General features: G+C 72.3%; 3 protein-coding genes across 6 annotated transcripts; 2 read left to right on the forward strand and 1 right to left on the reverse strand.

Annotated features, from left to right (window-relative positions):
- The first annotated feature begins 437 nt into the window (after nt 1-437).
- On the forward strand, nt 438-5063 carry DUS1L (dihydrouridine synthase 1 like). Its single transcript, XM_084862010.1, has 14 exons — nt 438-585; nt 862-1112; nt 1638-1746; nt 2126-2176; nt 2456-2568; nt 2772-2854; nt 2954-3057; nt 3211-3355; nt 3532-3628; nt 3699-3784; nt 4008-4153; nt 4401-4438; nt 4568-4643; nt 4725-5063. Exons 2-14 carry the CDS (start codon nt 876-878, stop codon nt 4862-4864), a joined length of 1425 nt encoding a protein of 474 aa, XP_084718136.1. The 5' UTR covers nt 438-585; nt 862-875; the 3' UTR covers nt 4865-5063.
- A 204-nt stretch (nt 5064-5267) lies between these two features.
- On the reverse strand, nt 5268-10047 carry GPS1 (G protein pathway suppressor 1). 3 transcript variants are annotated; one of them, XM_084861979.1, is made up of 14 exons: nt 9909-10047; nt 8788-8880; nt 8443-8624; nt 7979-8143; nt 7520-7655; nt 7375-7452; nt 7202-7262; nt 6800-6885; nt 6590-6684; nt 6384-6489; nt 6222-6302; nt 5954-6091; nt 5615-5749; nt 5268-5543 (listed from the first exon to the last, which is right to left on the reverse strand). In XM_084861979.1, the coding sequence occupies exons 1-14, from the start codon at nt 9912-9914 to the stop codon at nt 5469-5471; spliced, it is 1437 nt and encodes a 478-aa protein (XP_084718105.1). In that variant the 5' UTR covers nt 9915-10047; the 3' UTR covers nt 5268-5468. The 3 variants fall into 3 exon arrangements, with proteins under 3 accessions (XP_084718105.1, XP_084718103.1, XP_084718104.1); XM_084861977.1 differs by lacking the exon at nt 9909-10047 and adding an exon at nt 9347-9453; XM_084861978.1 differs by lacking the exon at nt 9909-10047 and adding an exon at nt 9362-9438.
- RFNG (RFNG O-fucosylpeptide 3-beta-N-acetylglucosaminyltransferase) lies at nt 9430-14281 on the forward strand. 2 transcript variants are annotated; one of them, XM_084862059.1, is made up of 8 exons: nt 9443-9767; nt 9907-9955; nt 10554-10656; nt 11348-11501; nt 11865-11953; nt 13019-13184; nt 13499-13584; nt 13665-14281. In XM_084862059.1, exons 1-8 carry the CDS (start codon nt 9513-9515, stop codon nt 13768-13770), a joined length of 1008 nt encoding a protein of 335 aa, XP_084718185.1. In that variant the 5' UTR covers nt 9443-9512; the 3' UTR covers nt 13771-14281. The 2 variants fall into 2 exon arrangements, with proteins under 2 accessions (XP_084718186.1, XP_084718185.1); XM_084862060.1 differs by lacking the exon at nt 13499-13584 and having other exon boundaries at nt 9430-9767.
- Nucleotides 14282-15761: the final 1480 nt, after the last annotated feature.

Here is a 15761-nt window from a genome sequence, read left to right on the forward strand (position 1 = left end):
CTCGGAGGCAGAACCGAACACCGGCGTCCTGTTCCCATGGGCACCGCGGCGCCACTTCCGAGTTCCGGCGCTGCTCGCCCCTCGGCGCTGCCTCCGGCGCCGTCATGCTGACCCTTAACCCCTAACCCCTCACCCTAACCCTGATTCTGATCCTGACCTCGGTCACGGCCACGCAGGAGCCGGGGACTCGGGCCATCAGGGACCTGGGAAGAGACCAGGCTGGGCGGCCTTGGCTTTTGGGGCGCGGGGTGAGAAGGCGGAACCGGGGCGCAGGAATCGGTGGGGAGACGGGGGTAGCAGGGACCAGGCTCTGGGACCACGTGCTCGGACCCGGTCCTAGCGCAGGGCGGAGCCAACCTCTGGCCTCTGACCTCCGACCCCGTTCGGGCCCTCGTCGCGTGCGGGCCTCTTCCCGGCCGGGCTCGGTTTCCGGGGGGGCGCATTTCCGGTTGCACCGCGGGCCGCCCGGACCGCCCTGGCGGAGGCACCTTCCGGCGGGCCCGGCGCGGAGCCCTGGGCTCGGCTGCGCCCCTGCGCGAGCCCGGAGCCCGCACGCCGCCCCGAGGACCCGCCCGAGCCCAGCAGGTGCGCTCCCCGCGGGGTCCCCCGCCCGGCCGCGGGCTTTTACGTGTCGTTTCCGTTTCCAAAAGCCCCGGCGCGCCGCCGGCGCCCGTCACCGAAGCGCGGGCGCCGCAGCCGGCTCCGGGGAAGCGGCGTCCGGTCGGTCCGGGGCGGAGAGCGAGCGGCCCCTCCCGGGGAGCCGGGGGCGCTGCACCGGGGCTCCCTGTGCCCGGCCCGGCCTCCGGCACCGAGGGCTGGGCGGGGCCCCGGTCCCGGTCGCTGAGCCCCCGCCCCCCGCAGGGTGCAGAGAGGAGATGCCGAAGCTGCAGGGCTTCGAGTTCTGGAGCCGCACCCTGGGCGGGGCCCGCCACGTGGTGGCCCCCATGGTGGACCAGAGCGAGCTGGCCTGGAGGCTGCTGAGCCGCCGCCACGGCGCCCAGCTCTGCTACACCCCCATGCTGCACGCCCAGGTCTTCGTCCGCGACGCCAACTACCGCAAGGAGAACCTGTTCTGCGAGGTGTGCCCCGAGGACCGGCCCCTCATTGTGCAGGTGCGGGCCGGGGCGTCCTGCACCCCTGGAGACCCCTGCGAGCACCCTGCACCCCCGGGAGCACCCTGCACCCCTAGCAGCACCCTGCTCCCTTGCGAGCACCCTGCTCCCCTAGCAGCACCCTGCTCCCAGCTCAGTGGAGCCGGGCGGGAGGGTCCTGGGGAAGCCGGGCCCACCTGCGGCTCCTCAGAGCTTGACCCCGCCCGGGAGCTGCTTGCTCAGACCTTGGCGAGCGGACAGCGTGGCCCCGTGACCTCCCTCCAGCGGGTCCCTCATGCTGCCCTTCCTCAGAACAAGGAGAAAGAATGGCCCTGGCCCTTCACAGTCGAGAGAAATCCTGGGAACCTGGGGGGGGGGGGGGGGCGGGTATGTGTCCCCACTCTGGTTTTGGAAGCACTTAGGCAGGAGGCCCCCCTGTACCCCATAGTCAGCCCCGGGACCCGCCCCCCGGGACCCCAGGTGAACCCTGTGGGCAGCCGAGGGCAGGGCCGGCTCCGGTTCCTGGTGACGGCCCGTCTCCCCCAGTTCTGTGCCAACGACCCGGAGGTGTTTGTCCAGGCGGCGCTCCTGGCTCAGGACTACTGTGACGCCATCGACCTGAACCTGGGCTGCCCGCAGATGATAGCCAAGCGGGGTGAGTGGCCTGGGGCCGGCTGTGGGCGCTCAGCAGCCCTCATCCCCGAGGGCTCGGGCCGTGGACGGCTCCGGGTGGGCATGGACGGCTCCGGGTGAGCGCATGTTGCTGCTGCAGCCTCAGCGGCCGCTCTTCCTCATGGGGCCTGGGAGCTGCCGGGGGTCAGAGGCCGTGGGGCCGGCCTGCCGTCCGTGCCCTTGAGCACAGCAGCTGGGCAAACAGCCACCAAGTCTGACGCTGAGAAACCGCTCAGTGGCCGTCTCCCGGGAGACACCCCCGGGAGCCCCCGGCCCACGGGGTCAGATGGTGCGCAGCCCGTGCAGGGCACTCGGGCCAGCCTGCGGGAGGAGGGGGATGAGGACCACGTTTGTCACTGCAGGTCACTACGGCGCCTTCTTGCAGGAGGAGTGGGACCTGCTCCAGAGAATGAGTGAGTTGGCGCATGTGGGTGACGATGGGCCGCGTGTGGGTGGCGGGCTGCGTGTGGGTGACGGGCGGGCTGCGTGTGGGTGGGTGGGGGAAGGAGAAGACAGTGGCCAGCAGAACTTGGGGCCACAGCACTCCTGGCTGTGGGCCTCAGCCTGGCGCGTGCAGGGGGTGGGGGGGCGTCTTGTGCCTGCGTCGGGTAGCCACCGCCTGCACTGGGCTGTGCTGCTTTGGGGCTTAGTGGGGGGTCCCCCTCGGTTCTCAGAAGCCCCTCCTTCCGCAGTCCAGCTTGCCCACGAGAAGCTTTCTGTCCCGGTCACGTGCAAGATCCGGGTCTTCCCCGAGATTGACAAGACCGTGAGGTACGCCCAGATGCTGGAGAAGGCCGGCTGCCAGGTGAGGGGCCGGCCTGCTCCCAGGGCATCCAGGAGCGCTCTCCTCTGGGGCGATAGGAGTCAGAGACCTAGAGGGGCCTGTGAGGGCGGCTGGCCTCATCCTGGTGGCACCGCAGGGCATCGGCGGGCCCGAGTGCCACCGGGCGGGGCGGGGGCCGGGGCTGTGAGCCCCTTTGTGGCACTGAGCCAGCCGCTGTGTCCTAGCTGCTGACGGTGCACGGGCGCACCAAGGAGCAGAAGGGGCCTCTGACGGGCACCGCCTCCTGGGCACACATTCGGGCCGTGCGGTGAGTGGGGCGCCCTCAGCCTCTGGGCGGCGGGTGGAGCGGGCTGGGTGCTGCCCGCGGGGGGCCGTCGCCTCCGCTGAGTGCCCCCTGCGCCCGCAGGAAGGCCGTGGCCATCCCTGTGTTTGCCAACGGGAACATCCAGTGCCTGCAGGACGTGGAGCGCTGCCTGCGGGATACGGGGGTGCAGGGGGTCATGAGTGCAGGTGAGGCCGCCCGCCTCTGCCGCGGCATCCCTCGTGGCCCAGCCCGCTGCCCTGTGGCCGAGCCGGCGGCAGCCTTGCCCTGGTGTGACGGGCAGGGTGGGGTCCCTCTGGGGTCATGGGCACCCTGAGCCGAGCCCCCTGGCCCTCCCGCAGAGGGCAACCTGCACAACCCCGCGCTGTTCGAGGGCCGCAGCCCTGCCGTGTGGGAGCTGGCCGAGGAGTACCTGGACCTGGTGCGCCAGCACCCCTGCCCGCTGTCCTGCGTCCGGGCCCACCTCTTCAAGCTGTGGCACCACACGTGAGTGGGCCCCCACCCCCCCCCGCTCCGGCACAGGGGGTTTCATGGCGAGGCGGGTCTCCGTGGTTGGCCTCCCAACCAGGCCGAGGCTGGGAGGGGGGAGGCAGCGGGTGGGGAGCAGGTCCTGCTGCCAGGGCTCGGGCGGAGGGGGCGGCCGCTGACGGCATCTGTCCCAGGCTGCAGGTGCACCAGCAGCTTCGCGAGGAGCTGGCCAAGGCGAAGACCCTGGAGGGCGTGGCCGCCGTGAGCCGGGAGCTGAGGCTGCGGTGCCAGGCAGGTGCAGGGCGGGGGCCCCGGGGGCTGGCTGGCGAGCTGGCGGTGACGGGACCCTGGCCTTTTGCAGGAGGACATGTCCCGGCTGGAGGGGGAGGAGCCCGCGGGCGGCCTGCCTTTCTTCCACTGGATCTGCCAGCCGTACTTCCGGCCGGGGTGAGCACACGGGCCCGGCGGGCGGGCACAGGGCCCCGAGGGCACAGCTCGCTCTGCCCCGTCCGCCCAGGTGTCCAGCGGCTCCCCTCTCACTGCCTAGGTTTACGTCTTTCCTTCTTCCCCTGTGGTCCCCCCTGTGGCAGCAGCCCTGCCTGGCCTGGCCTCAGAGGTCAGACCCGAGTCCGGTGCCCTGGCTCCTCACTGGCCCGGCCCTTCCTTCCAGGCCCAAGGAGGGGAGCGGGGAGAGCACGGGCGCCCGCAGCAAGCGCGCCCTGGAGGAGGAGGAGGGGGGCGCCGACAGCCTGTCCAAGAACAAGCAGAAGAAGCAGCTGAGGAACCCCCACAAGACCTTCGACCCCTCGCTGAAGCGTAAGCCACAGCAGCTGCCGCCCCGGGGCGGCTGGAGAGGCCGAGGGCCGGGACTGCCTTCCTGAGGGGCCGGGAGGCCAGCCATGGCCGCAGCATCTGAGCCCGCGGGGAGGACGGGGGCCTGGGGTTCTAGGCACCAAGTCTGCATGTCGGCGGCCACAGCGAGCAGGGAGACCCACGAGCTATGTGTGGGGACCAAGGGGCTGCTCACCTGGCTCACCAGGTCCCCCTTGTGCTCTTTTCCCAGCAAAATACGCAAAGTGCGACCAGTGTGGGAACCCCAAGGTGAGCTGCCCTCTGCAGTGCTGCCCGGGGCTCGGCCTGGGGGCGTGGGCAGCGTGGCCGCTGCTCACCCTCTGTCCGCAGGGGCCCCGCTCCGCACAGGCCCTTGCTCACTAGCTTTCCCGTGCCCAGGGCACCCGGTGTGTGTTCAGCCTGTGCCGGGGCTGCTGCAAGAAGCGAGCGTTCAAAGAGACCGCGGACTGCCCAGGTGAGGGCGCTGCCCCCCGCCCCGCCCCCCCCTGGGCAGGGGGACTCCGACCTGAGCCCCATTTCCTCCCCCCCTCTCCAGGTCACGGACTGCTTTTTAAAACCAAACTGGAGAAGTCGCTGGCCTGGAAGGGGGCCCAGCCCCAGCTGCAGGAGCCCCCACAGGCGGGACCCGGGGACCCTGGCGGCTTCCCCGAGGTGCTGGGCAGTGCCCTGGCCTGAGGGCGACAGAGGCCGCCGCCCGCCCGCCGGGCTCAGGACTGTGCAAAGCCCCCACCCTAAGGAGAGCCTCCACTCAGGGAACTCCTGCTCCTCCGCAGCCTCGGCCACGTGGGCTGAGCCGCCCGGCGAGTGTCCCAGGCTGGACCTGCCTGTCCTCGCCACACAGGCCCCGAAGTGAACAATAAACCTTCGGAGACTGCAGTGACCCGGCCATTGTGCCCGAGCTCGGCCCCCTGGGGGGAGGGAAGCGGCAGAACCTCCTGCCTCCTGCCCGTCAGCCAGCGGCCGCCCTAGACCAGGGCCCACCGGGAGGGTGGACACAGGCTGGCCCTCGGCTGCCGGGATGCGAGGAGCCAGGGAACGAGGCCTAGGACCCCCCTCCCCCAGCCCAACCCCAAAAGCCGACACAGAACAGTCAGAGGAGGCGCTTTAATGGACTAAGGTTCACAACGATCTCGCCCCGCGTGTGAGAGCAGGAGGCCGAGGCCTTGCCTCAGACCCCTCCTCGGGGCAGCGGGGGGTCACACAGGCGTCCGGGCAGGGGGCCAGGGCCGGGGGCAGGGGCAGGTGTCGGCGCCGGGGCAGGGCGGGCGCGGGCGGCCGCTCACATGTTGGTGCTCATCCGGGACTGGCTGTTGGCCGGCGTCAGCTCCCCCTGGCTCCCTTCCCGCGGAGGGGACTGCAGGAGACAGGCCGTTGGCCCGGTGTGTGTGCCCGGCCGAGCCGCCTGCCCGCCAGGCCCTCCCTCACCTTGACGTGGATCTGGTTGCGCAGCACGGCCGCCCGCAGGATCATGGCCTTGGCGCGGCGCTGGAACTCCTTGCCCATGAGCAGGGACTTCTCGAAGGTGGTGCTGCGCTGGTCCACATCGCGGGCGTACAGGATCTGCAGGGCCGCGCGGGTCAGCGGGACCAGACCCCCGTGTGTGTCACACACACACTCACACACACCCCGCTCCACCCGCCACCTTCCCACGGGGCCACCTCACTGGGGACCAGCTCCACGGGAGATGGCCCGCCGTGGGGGGGGAGACGGCCCGCCGTGGGGGGGGGGGGGAGCCTCGCCGGGGGGGGGGGGGGGGGGAGGCACCTTGCTGTGGGAGTCGATGCGGGCGTTGATGAGCCCCTCCAGGATGAGCTGCGTCAGCTCGTCCTCCAGCGCGGCCACCGTGGTGTTGAAGGCAGTGGCCATCCGGCGCATGTCGGCAGACACATAGGGGCTGAAATACTGCAGAGCAGGTGGCATCACTGCCCGCCTCCTGTGACCCACAGGCCCGGGTGCCCCCTCCCCCCACCTACCTGGATGAGGGCGCCCCCTCCCCCACCTGCCTGGATGAGGGCACCCCCCCCCCACCTACCTGGATGAGGGCGCGGTTGCGGATCTGGGTGTACAGGGTCCGCACGTGGGGGGCCAGGTACATGTCCAGGAGCAGGTTGTCCTGACGAGAAAGCGGTCAGGCGCTGCGGCCGCAGCACCGCGCACGCACACGCACACGCAACCCCCGCAGCCGCCGCCTCACCTTCATCTCGTCCAGCATCTTCAGGCACGAGGCGTACTTGGACTCGTAGAACTTGAAGATGATGTCGCGGACCTGGGGCTCCAGCTCCAGGAACAGCTTGAAGGAGCTGCAGGGTCCACACTCCTCAGGGCCGCCCTGCGCCCCCCGCCCCCGCCCTCTACCTGCACCCGAGGGTGGCGGCCAGGGGCACGGGCCCGCAGCCCCACCTGCTGGAGATGACGTTGCGCTGCAGCTCCTGCCGGTCGAAGGTGGCCAAGGCGCAGAGGCCGCCGTACACGGCCACGTTGCTGGGGGACAGCAGCTGGGGAGACGGGCACTGCCGTCGGACGAAAGCCAGGTGGACCCCCCCGAATGCCGCTGGGAGACCCCCAGCCACGAGCCTCCCCTCGGCGCCCGCGAGGCTTGTGCGCCCTCACCTCGGGGAAGTCGCAGTGGTCGAAGGAGGCCAGCAGGAAGCACTTGGCCGCCTGCTTGTACTTGCGCGCGGCCAGCTCGGCCAGCCCTGGTGGGGAGGGCGGGAGGCAGCGTGAGGCCTCAGGGACAGCTCTGCCATCGAGGTGAGCGACTGCCGAGAACACCCTCGGGGCCCTTCCGCGGCCCTCAGGGCGCCCAGAAGCCACACGGCTGCAGGGGCCTCGGGTGGGGACGGGCCCTGACAGCAGCCATCAGAGGCAATGCCTGCACTGCTGACTGCCGGTCACACTGGCCTGGGCCCCGAAGGGGGAGGGAGCACCCAAGGGCTGCCCAGCTGTGAGGGTCGAGCACAGCGCGGGGACGCGGGTGGGTGGGGGGCGCGGGCCCAGCCGGCCCCGCCTCACCTGCGGCGCACTTGAGCTTGGTGAGGATGGCCTGGGTCTGGCTGTCGCGCTCCCCTCGCTGCTGCAGGAGAAGGCGGCACACGTGAGCCACTCGTGCCCTCCACACCCCCCCCACGGCCAGGCCGACCCCAGCCCACGGCGGCAGTGGTGAGAGGGGGGCGAGGCCCGGTTACCTCCGCAATCTCGGGAGTGGACTCGGCCTTGCTGACGTAGCTCAGCACGTGAGACCAATTCTGCAGGTAGACGCTGACCTGGAAGGCAGGGGTTCTCAGCCTGGGCCCGGCCCCCCACCCCAGGGCGCCCCCTGCGCCCGCGCACCTTGATGACGTTGAGGCACATGTTGATGACGTGCTTGGCGCTGGTGCAGTAGTCCCGGGCCCGGGAGTAACACTTGAGGGCGTTGCTGAGGTCCCCGCAGTCGAGGTAGTGGTCGCCCAGGTCGTCGTGGCCGCGCCTGTGGGTGGGCTGTGAGTGCCCACGGCCCGGCGTGGCCCTGGCACCCCGCCACCCCTCTCACCCCTCCCCCTCCCCGTCCCCCTCCCCGTCCCTGTCCCTGCCCCCTCCCCGTCCCCATCCCCCTCCCTGTCCCCCCCCCCCCGTCCCCGTCCCCTTCCTCGTCCCCCCTCCCCGCCCCCCCCCCCGGTCCCCATCCCCCTCCCCGCCCCCATCCCCTCCCCGTCCCCCTCCCCCTCCTTGTCCCCCCTCCCTGTTCCCCTCCCCCTCCCTCTCCCCGCCCCCCGTCCCCCATCCCCGCCCCCTCCCCGCCCCTCGGGGCACCTGATGCTCTCCTTGATGGAGTTGCCCTTGTAGTTCTTCAGGTCCGTGTCCAGCTTCTCCAGCTTCAGCAGGGCCTTCTTCCGCGTGGCCTCCACCCAGGCCGTGTCCAGGGGCGGGGGCTCCACGCCGCTCTCAGGGATGGCGTCCGGCGTGCTCTGCAGGTCCCTGAGGGAGGACGGCCAGCAGGGTGAGGTGCCAGCAGGAGGGCGCCTCCCCGGGAGCCCTGCCCGGCCAGAGCCCCGGTGCAGCACCCAGTGGGCAGGGTGCAGCACCCAGTGGGCAGGGTGCAGCACCCAGTGGGCAGGGAACACGGGCAGCGCGGGGGAGCCCACGGGATAAGTGCTGGGGCCATGGGCGCGGAGCCGGAGCAGCCGGCGTCAGGACGGCCTGCAGTGACCGCGCGGGGGCGGGCTGGCCGGCACAGCCAGCACGGCACCTGGCAGGCCCTGGGCGGCCGGCCTCACCTGGTGGCCTCCGAGAGCTTGCGGTGGATCTCCTCGTACACGTCCACGTTGAAGGTCCTCTGCACGAAGGACAGGGCCATCTTCAGGGCCTCCACCCGCAGCGGGGGGCAGTGGTCAGCAATGAACTGCAGCCGCTCGATGCGCATCAGGCCGCTGTAGCTGGCGGCATACTGCTCCAGGTCCTGGGCAAGGGGTGGGGGCGGCCGTCAGGGGCAGTGGCCCCAGTGCCCGCCCTCCCCCTTCCCCGCGTCTGAGAGGCACGCAGGGCCCGGGCAGGAGCCCAGGAGGGTGGGGTGGAAATCCAACGGGCACCAGCCCGGACCCAGCAGCACGGAGGGCTCCTACCAGGGTGGGGTTCTCCACCACGTAGTTGACATCCGGCGCATTCTGCGGGTCCTCCTGGGGGTCCACGTCGATCTGCATGGGCTCCACCGCCCCCTGCAACAGGCGCCCTGTTACCCCGGGCCGGGCCTGCCCAGGGCGGGCGGGGGTCCCTCCCTGCGCCCTGAGCTCACGCCGCCGGCCTCCCGCCTCCGGCTCCGCACCGCCCGGCGGGAGGGCCGCTCGCAGGGCGACGCTAATCCCCCTTCGGAGCGGGGCGGCCCAGCCACCATCCTGGCGCAGCCTCCTCCGCGCGACCTCCACCGGAGCATCCCGAGCGGCCCGGCCGGTACCTCGTGGAGCAGCGTCCAGGCCGACAGGCCGGCGCTCAGGCTGCCTGCACCGCACCCCCCGCCCCGGACAGAGCTGCTGGGGGGAGAGCGTTAGCGGCGGGCCCGCTGGCCGACGCCGGGACCAGACCGCGGGGCTGGCGGACACGCGGGCCGCTCGGCCGGCCTCGGCCTGGGCCTCGGCTCCGGCCCGGCGGCGGGGGCGCGAGGGGCCGCCGGCCGCGGCCCGTTACCTGTAAGTTGAACACCTGAACCGGCAGCGGCATCTTCGCCCACCCCGCCGCGGCGCGCCGTCCGCTTCCGGGGCAGCGCGGCCTCCGCTTCCGGGTCGCGGCGAGGGCGGGGCGGCCTTAAAGGGGCCGCGGCGCGCCGGGCCGGGCGCTGCGCGGTCGGGGCCGCATGAGCCGCGCGCGGGGGGCGCTGTGCCGGGCCTGCCTCGCGCTGGCCGCCGCCCTGGCCGCGCTGCTGCTGCTGCCGCTGCCGCTGCCCCGCGCGCCCGCCCCGGCCCGCGCCCCCGCGGCCGCGCCCGCCGCCGGCCCCGCGCGCCGCCTGCGGCCCGAGGACGTCTTCATCGCCGTCAAGACGACGCGCCGGAACCACGGGCCGCGCCTGCGGCTGCTGCTGCGCACCTGGATCTCCCGCGCCCGCCCGCAGGTGCGCCCGCCGCGGCCCGGGACCCCGCCCCCTTCCGGGGCCCGGACCTGGGGTGCCCCCCGCGGACCGGGGCGAGGCCGGGGAGCACCCCTCTCCCCCGCACCACGCCCCTCACAGCTGGTCTCCCCGCTCCCCGCAGACCTTCATCTTCACCGATGGGGACGACCCGGACCTGCAGCTCCAGGCGGGTGAGTCTCCCACCCCAGCTGCTCCGGCCCAGGGCCCCCGTCCCCGTGCTGCGCGCAGGGGGGTGTCACCGCTCCGGGGCCACTGCCTGGCGGGAGGCAGATCCCGCCCTCCCAGCCCGCCCTTCCTCCGGGGCCACCGCTCCGGGGCCACCGCTGGCTCCCAGCCCCACTCCCAGTCTCCCACCCGTCAGGGCAGTCCCAGCTCATGCCATTTCCTGGGAGGGGGGGGGTCCACGGGGGGGGGGCCGGGGGGGGGCCAGAGGCCAGCAGCGAGTCAGCCAGTGAGGCCCCACCAGGGCTGTGGGTGGACCCATTGCAGAGCAAGACACTAAACCTGCCACAGCCACTTTGTAAATAAAACGTTTTTATTGGTTTCGGAGAGGGAGAGGGGGAGAGCTAGAAACATCCACGATGAGAGAGAATCACGGACCGGCTGCCTCCTGCACTGCCCCCCTGGGGATGGAGCCCACAACCCAGGCCCGTGCCCTGACTGGGAATCGAACCCTGACCTCCTGGTTCCTAGGTGGATGCTCAGCCCCTGAGCCACACTGCCCTCGTGGAGCCCGGCTCTGCCCTCACCCGTCCGTTCCCCCACCAGGCAGCCACGTGGTCAACACCAACTGCTCGGCCGCGCACACCCGCCAGGCGCTGTGCTGCAAGATGGCGGTGGAGTACGACCAGTTCATCGCGTCCGGGCGCAAGTGCGTGGGGCCGCCGTGGGGAGCGGGCCCACCCGCGCTCACCCTTGGGAGCCGGGCCCTCCCGTGCTCACCCGTGGGAGCGGGCCTCCCGTGCTCACCCGTGGGAGCCGGGCCCTCCCGTGCTCACCCGTGGGAGCGGGCCTCCCGTGCTCACCCGTGGGAGCGGGCCTCCCGTGCTCACCCGTGGGGAGCGGGCCCTCCCGGTGCTCACCCGTGGGAGCGGGCCATCCCGGTGCTCACCCGTGGGAGCGGGCCATCCCGTGCTCACCCGTGGGAGCGGGCCCTCCCGGTGCTCACCCGTGGGAGCGGGCCATCCCGTGCTCACCCGTGGGAGCGGGCCCTCCCGGTGCTCACCCGTGGGAGCGGGCCATCCCGTGCTCACCCGTGGGAGCGGGCCCTCCCGTGCTCACCCGTGGGGGGCGGGCCCTCCCGTGCTCACCCGTGTGGGGCGGGCCCTCCCGTGCTCACCCGTGGGGGGCGGGCCCTCCCGTGCTCACCCGTGGGGGGCGGGCCCTCCCGTGCTCACCCGTGGGAGCGGGCCCTCCCGTGCTCACCCGTGGGGGGCGGGCCCTCCCGTGCTCACCCGTGTGGGGCGGGCCCTCCCGTGCTCACCCGTGGGGGGCGGGCCCTCCCGTGCTCACCCGTGGGGGGCGGGCCCTCCCGCGCTCGCTGAGACTGCCCCCCCCCCCAGGTGGTTCTGCCACGTGGACGACGACAACTACGTGAACCCCGAAGGCCTGATGCAGCTGCTGTCCTCCTTCTCGCCCAGCCAGGACGTCTACCTGGGGCGGCCCAGCCTGGACCACCCCATCGAGGCCACGGAGCGGGGCCACGGCGGCGGCACAGTGAGCCGGGGCGGGCGGGCGGGCGGGCAGCAGGGGGACCTGCCCGGAGCTGAGGGGGGACCTGCCCGGAGCTGAGGGGGTCCTGCCCGGAGCTGAGGGGGACCTGCCCGGAGCTGAGGGGGACCTGCCCGGAGCTGAGGGGGTCCTGCCCGGAGCTGAGGGGGACCTGCCCGGAGCGGAGGGGGGACCTGTCCGGAGTGGCCGCCAGGACGCCGGTGCGAGGCGCTGGGTGGCCTCAGCCCTGCCCAGTGCCGGGAGCCCCGCTGCCCGGACCAGGCGCTGTGAGGGAGCGGCTTCTGGTGGCCCGGGTGTCGGGCAGAGCCAGGGGGACACTCGCTCTGACGGGCAGCTCCCTCCCCCCAGGTGACCACCGTCAAGTTCTGGTTCGCGACCGGCGGGGCCGGCTTCTGCCTCAGCAGAGGCCTCGCCCTCAAGATGAGCCCGTGGGCCAGGTGAGGGGCCGGTGAGGGACCAGGTGAGGGGCCGGTGAGGGGCCAGGTGAGGGGCCAGGTGAGGGGCCGGTGAGGGGCCGGTGAGGGACCAGGTGAGGGGCCGGTGAGGGGCCGGTGAGGGACCAGGTGAGGGGCCGGTGAGGGGCCAGGTGAGGGGCCGGTGAGGGACCAGGTGAGGGGCCGGTGAGGGACCAGGTGAGGGGCCGGTGAGGGGCCGGTGAGGGACCAGGTGAGGGGCCGGTGAGGGGCCAGGTGAGGGGCCAGGTGAGGGGCCGGTGAGGGGCCGGTGAGGGACCAGGTGAGGGGCCGGTGAGGGGCCAGGTGAGGGGCCGGTGAGGGACCAGGTGAGGGGCCGGTGAGGGACCAGGTGAGGGGCCAGGTGAGGGGCCGGTGAGGGACCAGGTGAGGGGCCAGGTGAGGGGCCGGTGAGGGGCCAGGTGAGGGGCCGGTGAGGGGCCAGGTGAGGGGCCGGTGAGGGACCAGGTGAGGGGCCGGTGAGGGGCCGGTGAGGGACCAGGTGAGGGGCCGGTGAGGGGCCAGGTGAGGGGCCGGTGAGGGACCAGGTGAGGGGCCGGTGAGGGACCAGGTGAGGGGCCGGTGAGGGGCCGGTGAGGGACCAGGTGAGGGGCCGGTGAGGGGCCAGGTGAGGGGCCAGGTGAGGGGCCGGTGAGGGGCCGGTGAGGGACCAGGTGAGGGGCCGGTGAGGGGCCAGGTGAGGGGCCGGTGAGGGACCAGGTGAGGGGCCGGTGAGGGACCAGGTGAGGGGCCAGGTGAGGGGCCGGTGAGGGACCAGGTGAGGGGCCAGGTGAGGGGCCGGTGAGGGGCCAGGTGAGGGGCCGGTGAGGGGCCAGGTGAGGGGCCGGTGAGGGACCAGGTGAGGGGCCGGTGAGGGGCCAGGTGAGGGGCCGGTGAGGGGCCAGGTGAGGGGCCGGTGAGGGGCCGGTGAGGGGCCAGGTGCCCCCTCTCCCCCGCCCCCTGTCCCTGACCCCCCTCTCCCGCCCCCTCCCCCCGCCACCACTCTCCCTGCCCCATCCCATCTCCCGCCCCCTCTCCCCGTCCCCCCAGCCTGGGCAGCTTCATGAGCACGGCGGAGCGGGTGCGGCTGCCGGACGACTGCACGGTGGGCTACATCGTGGAGGGGCTGCTGGGCGCCCGCCTGCGGCACAGCCTGCTGTTCCACTCGCACCTGGAGGACCTGCGCCGGCTGCCGCCCCAGGCGGTGCTCCGGCAGGTGGGCCGGGCCCGGGCGGGGCAGGAGGGCCTGGCAGAGCTGTCCCAGGAGCGGCCGGGGGTCCAGGTGTGGGGGGCCCGGATTCCCGGGGCGGCCATTGCCGACCTGGGGCCGGGCCGGGCCGGGCCGGGCCGTGGGGACGGGGGTCCCAGGCCAGGTCCCGGGACAGTGAGTGGCTTGGGACAGGGGCAGAGCTGTCCTCCGGCCCCACCGCCCGGCCACCCTTCAGACCAGTCCTCCATCCGCCCTCCCGCCCGGACCCCGAGGGGGCGGGCGCTGGAGGGCTGGGCAGAGAGTAAGCCCCTCCCCCCCAGGTAACCTTGAGCTACGGGGGCCCTGAGAACCCACGGAATGTGGTGAGCGTGGCCGGAGGCTTCAGCCTGCAGCAGGACCCCACGCGGTACGGGGTTCGAGGGGGCTCGAGGGGCACGTGGGCCGTGAGCAGGCGCTCTGGGCCTGACTCCTCATCCCCTTTCTCAGGTTCAAGTCCGTCCACTGCCTCCTCTACCCGGACACGGACTGGTGTCCTGTGACCTCGCCTCTCGGTGACCCTCGACCCCTGACCCAGGGGGTGGCTGTGGGATGAAGCCTGCCCCTCCTGGCCTCCGTTGACTCCCTGTAGCTGCGCTGCAGGCCCAGGTGACCAGGCCCTGGGGAGGGGCTCCAGGCCAGGGTCCCCAGTGGGTCCCCGAGGTTTCCCTGCGGGTTCCTGGGGGAAGGCCCTCCCTGCCCCCGGCTCTGCCAGTGGGGCATCTCGGCTCCGGGGCGGGGGCTGGGCCCAGCCAGCCTGCTCTGGGCGTCTCCACCTGGAGGCCACGTGCCGGGGGCCCGTGGGCAGGCCCCTCTCGGTTCCTCGGCCAGACCCCTTCCCGGGGGCCTGAAGAGGCCACTCCTCGCCGCCTCAGCCCTCAGCCCTGGTCTCAGCGCTCCGGTCGGGGAGACAGGAGCCTTTTGTGGGCGCCCCCCCCCCCCCCCCCCCCCGGAGGACGCCTGCGCCGCGCTGCCCCCTGCTGTGCCTTCCCGGAGGTGCGGCAGCTCGCCTCCTGCCTCTCCATGCGCTGTTGCCAGAAGCGGATAAAAGTCGGATTGTTACTTTCTGTTTGGCTCCTTGTCTGGATGGAGAGGGAGCTCCTGGCTCCTCCCCGGGAGGCCCCGCCCCTGCAGCCCAGCCAGCAGGGCGGCTCTGAGCCGCAGCCCCTACCCAGGCCCTGGGCTCCGGGCCACACGGCCCCTCAGAGGGGGCCTCAGGGTCAGGGGCTGGGGCCCGCCTCCTGCCGGCCTTGTCCTGGGAGGAGCTGGCAGCTTCTCCCCAGGGCGTCGCCTCCCTCGCCCCGTGGCCTCTGGGTGGAGCAGCACCTCCCAGCCCGGAGCGCAGGCCTGGCAGAGGGTCTGCCCACAGCCCGTCCCCTCGCACACCGCCTCGGCCCGTCTCCTGGGCGAGCATGTGGAGACCCCACACAGGTCTGGCCTGGGCCCTCCCGCCGCCTGGCCGGACTCTGGGGGAACAGCCAGCCAGCCAGCCCGGCCGTGACCAGTCGGGCTGCGCCCCCCTCGCCGGAGGGGCCCGGGGCCAGGCGCTAGCGGGGCAGCTCGGGGCTCCGGTGGCGACTCGGGGGCCTGAATGGGACCGGAAGCGACTGGAAGCTCCCGTTGTGTGGGGTGGGCAGTGGGGACTTGCAGGGACAAAGCCGGGCTGGGAGCGGGCCCTGGGTGGGCGGGCCTGGCCTGTGGGGCCGCCGTCCAGGGCTCTGTCTCTAGCGTGTTGGGTGCCCTGTCCTCCCTGGTTGGGTGCCCAGCCACCTGGAGAGGGGCCTCTTGCGGGAGCACCCAAGGGCTGGCCCTTCCCTCGGAGCCCTCATCCCTGGGCCTCCCGCCGCCTCGGCCTGCACCTGCCCGGGTGTGTCCCTGGGCCGCACCTGCTTGGAGCACCTCTTCACGAGAACGACTTCCTCCCGAGGGAGGAGGGACTCTGACCAAGAACCTTTGTCCAGGCCCAGCCCCAGGCCACCCTGCTCCTGCCACACCTGGCTCCCGCCTCCTGGGCCTCCCAGCCCCTCTCCGGGCCAGAGCGGACTGTGTGCCCGCCCCCCCCAAAGCGGCCCGGCCAGGCCCGGCCCAGGAAGGGTGCGGGGCAGGGAGGCAGGGGCCTGGGAGGGATCTGCCGGACCGACCGGCTGCGGGGCTGGAGGAGGAGGTGGAGGTGGGTGAGAACAGCTTTGCAAGCTTTTTGCAAGCACGTGAGTGGCAGCCGAGCACGTGAGTGGCAGCCGGCGGGGAACAGGGGTGGGCTTTTTGTTTTGTTTTGGGTTTTTTTTTGTTATGAATTGAGCTTTTTATTCAAAATTAAATAAGCAAAAGCAAATTTTTTCCGGAACTTTTACAAATTACTTACATAAAAGAAAGTTAATAGGGACAGTCCTAAGTTTGCAACAAAGGGTTTTTATATATATATATATATTGATTTTTCACAGAGGAAGTGAGAGGGATAGATAGCTAGAAACATCGATAAGAGAGAATTATCGACCAGCTGCCTCCTGCACGCCCCCTACCGGGGATGTGCCTGCAACCAAGGTCCAT

This window comes from Pipistrellus hanaki, assembly GCF_964339955.1.
Source record: "Pipistrellus hanaki genome assembly, chromosome: 16".
Taxonomy (NCBI): domain Eukaryota; kingdom Metazoa; phylum Chordata; class Mammalia; order Chiroptera; family Vespertilionidae; genus Pipistrellus; species Pipistrellus hanaki.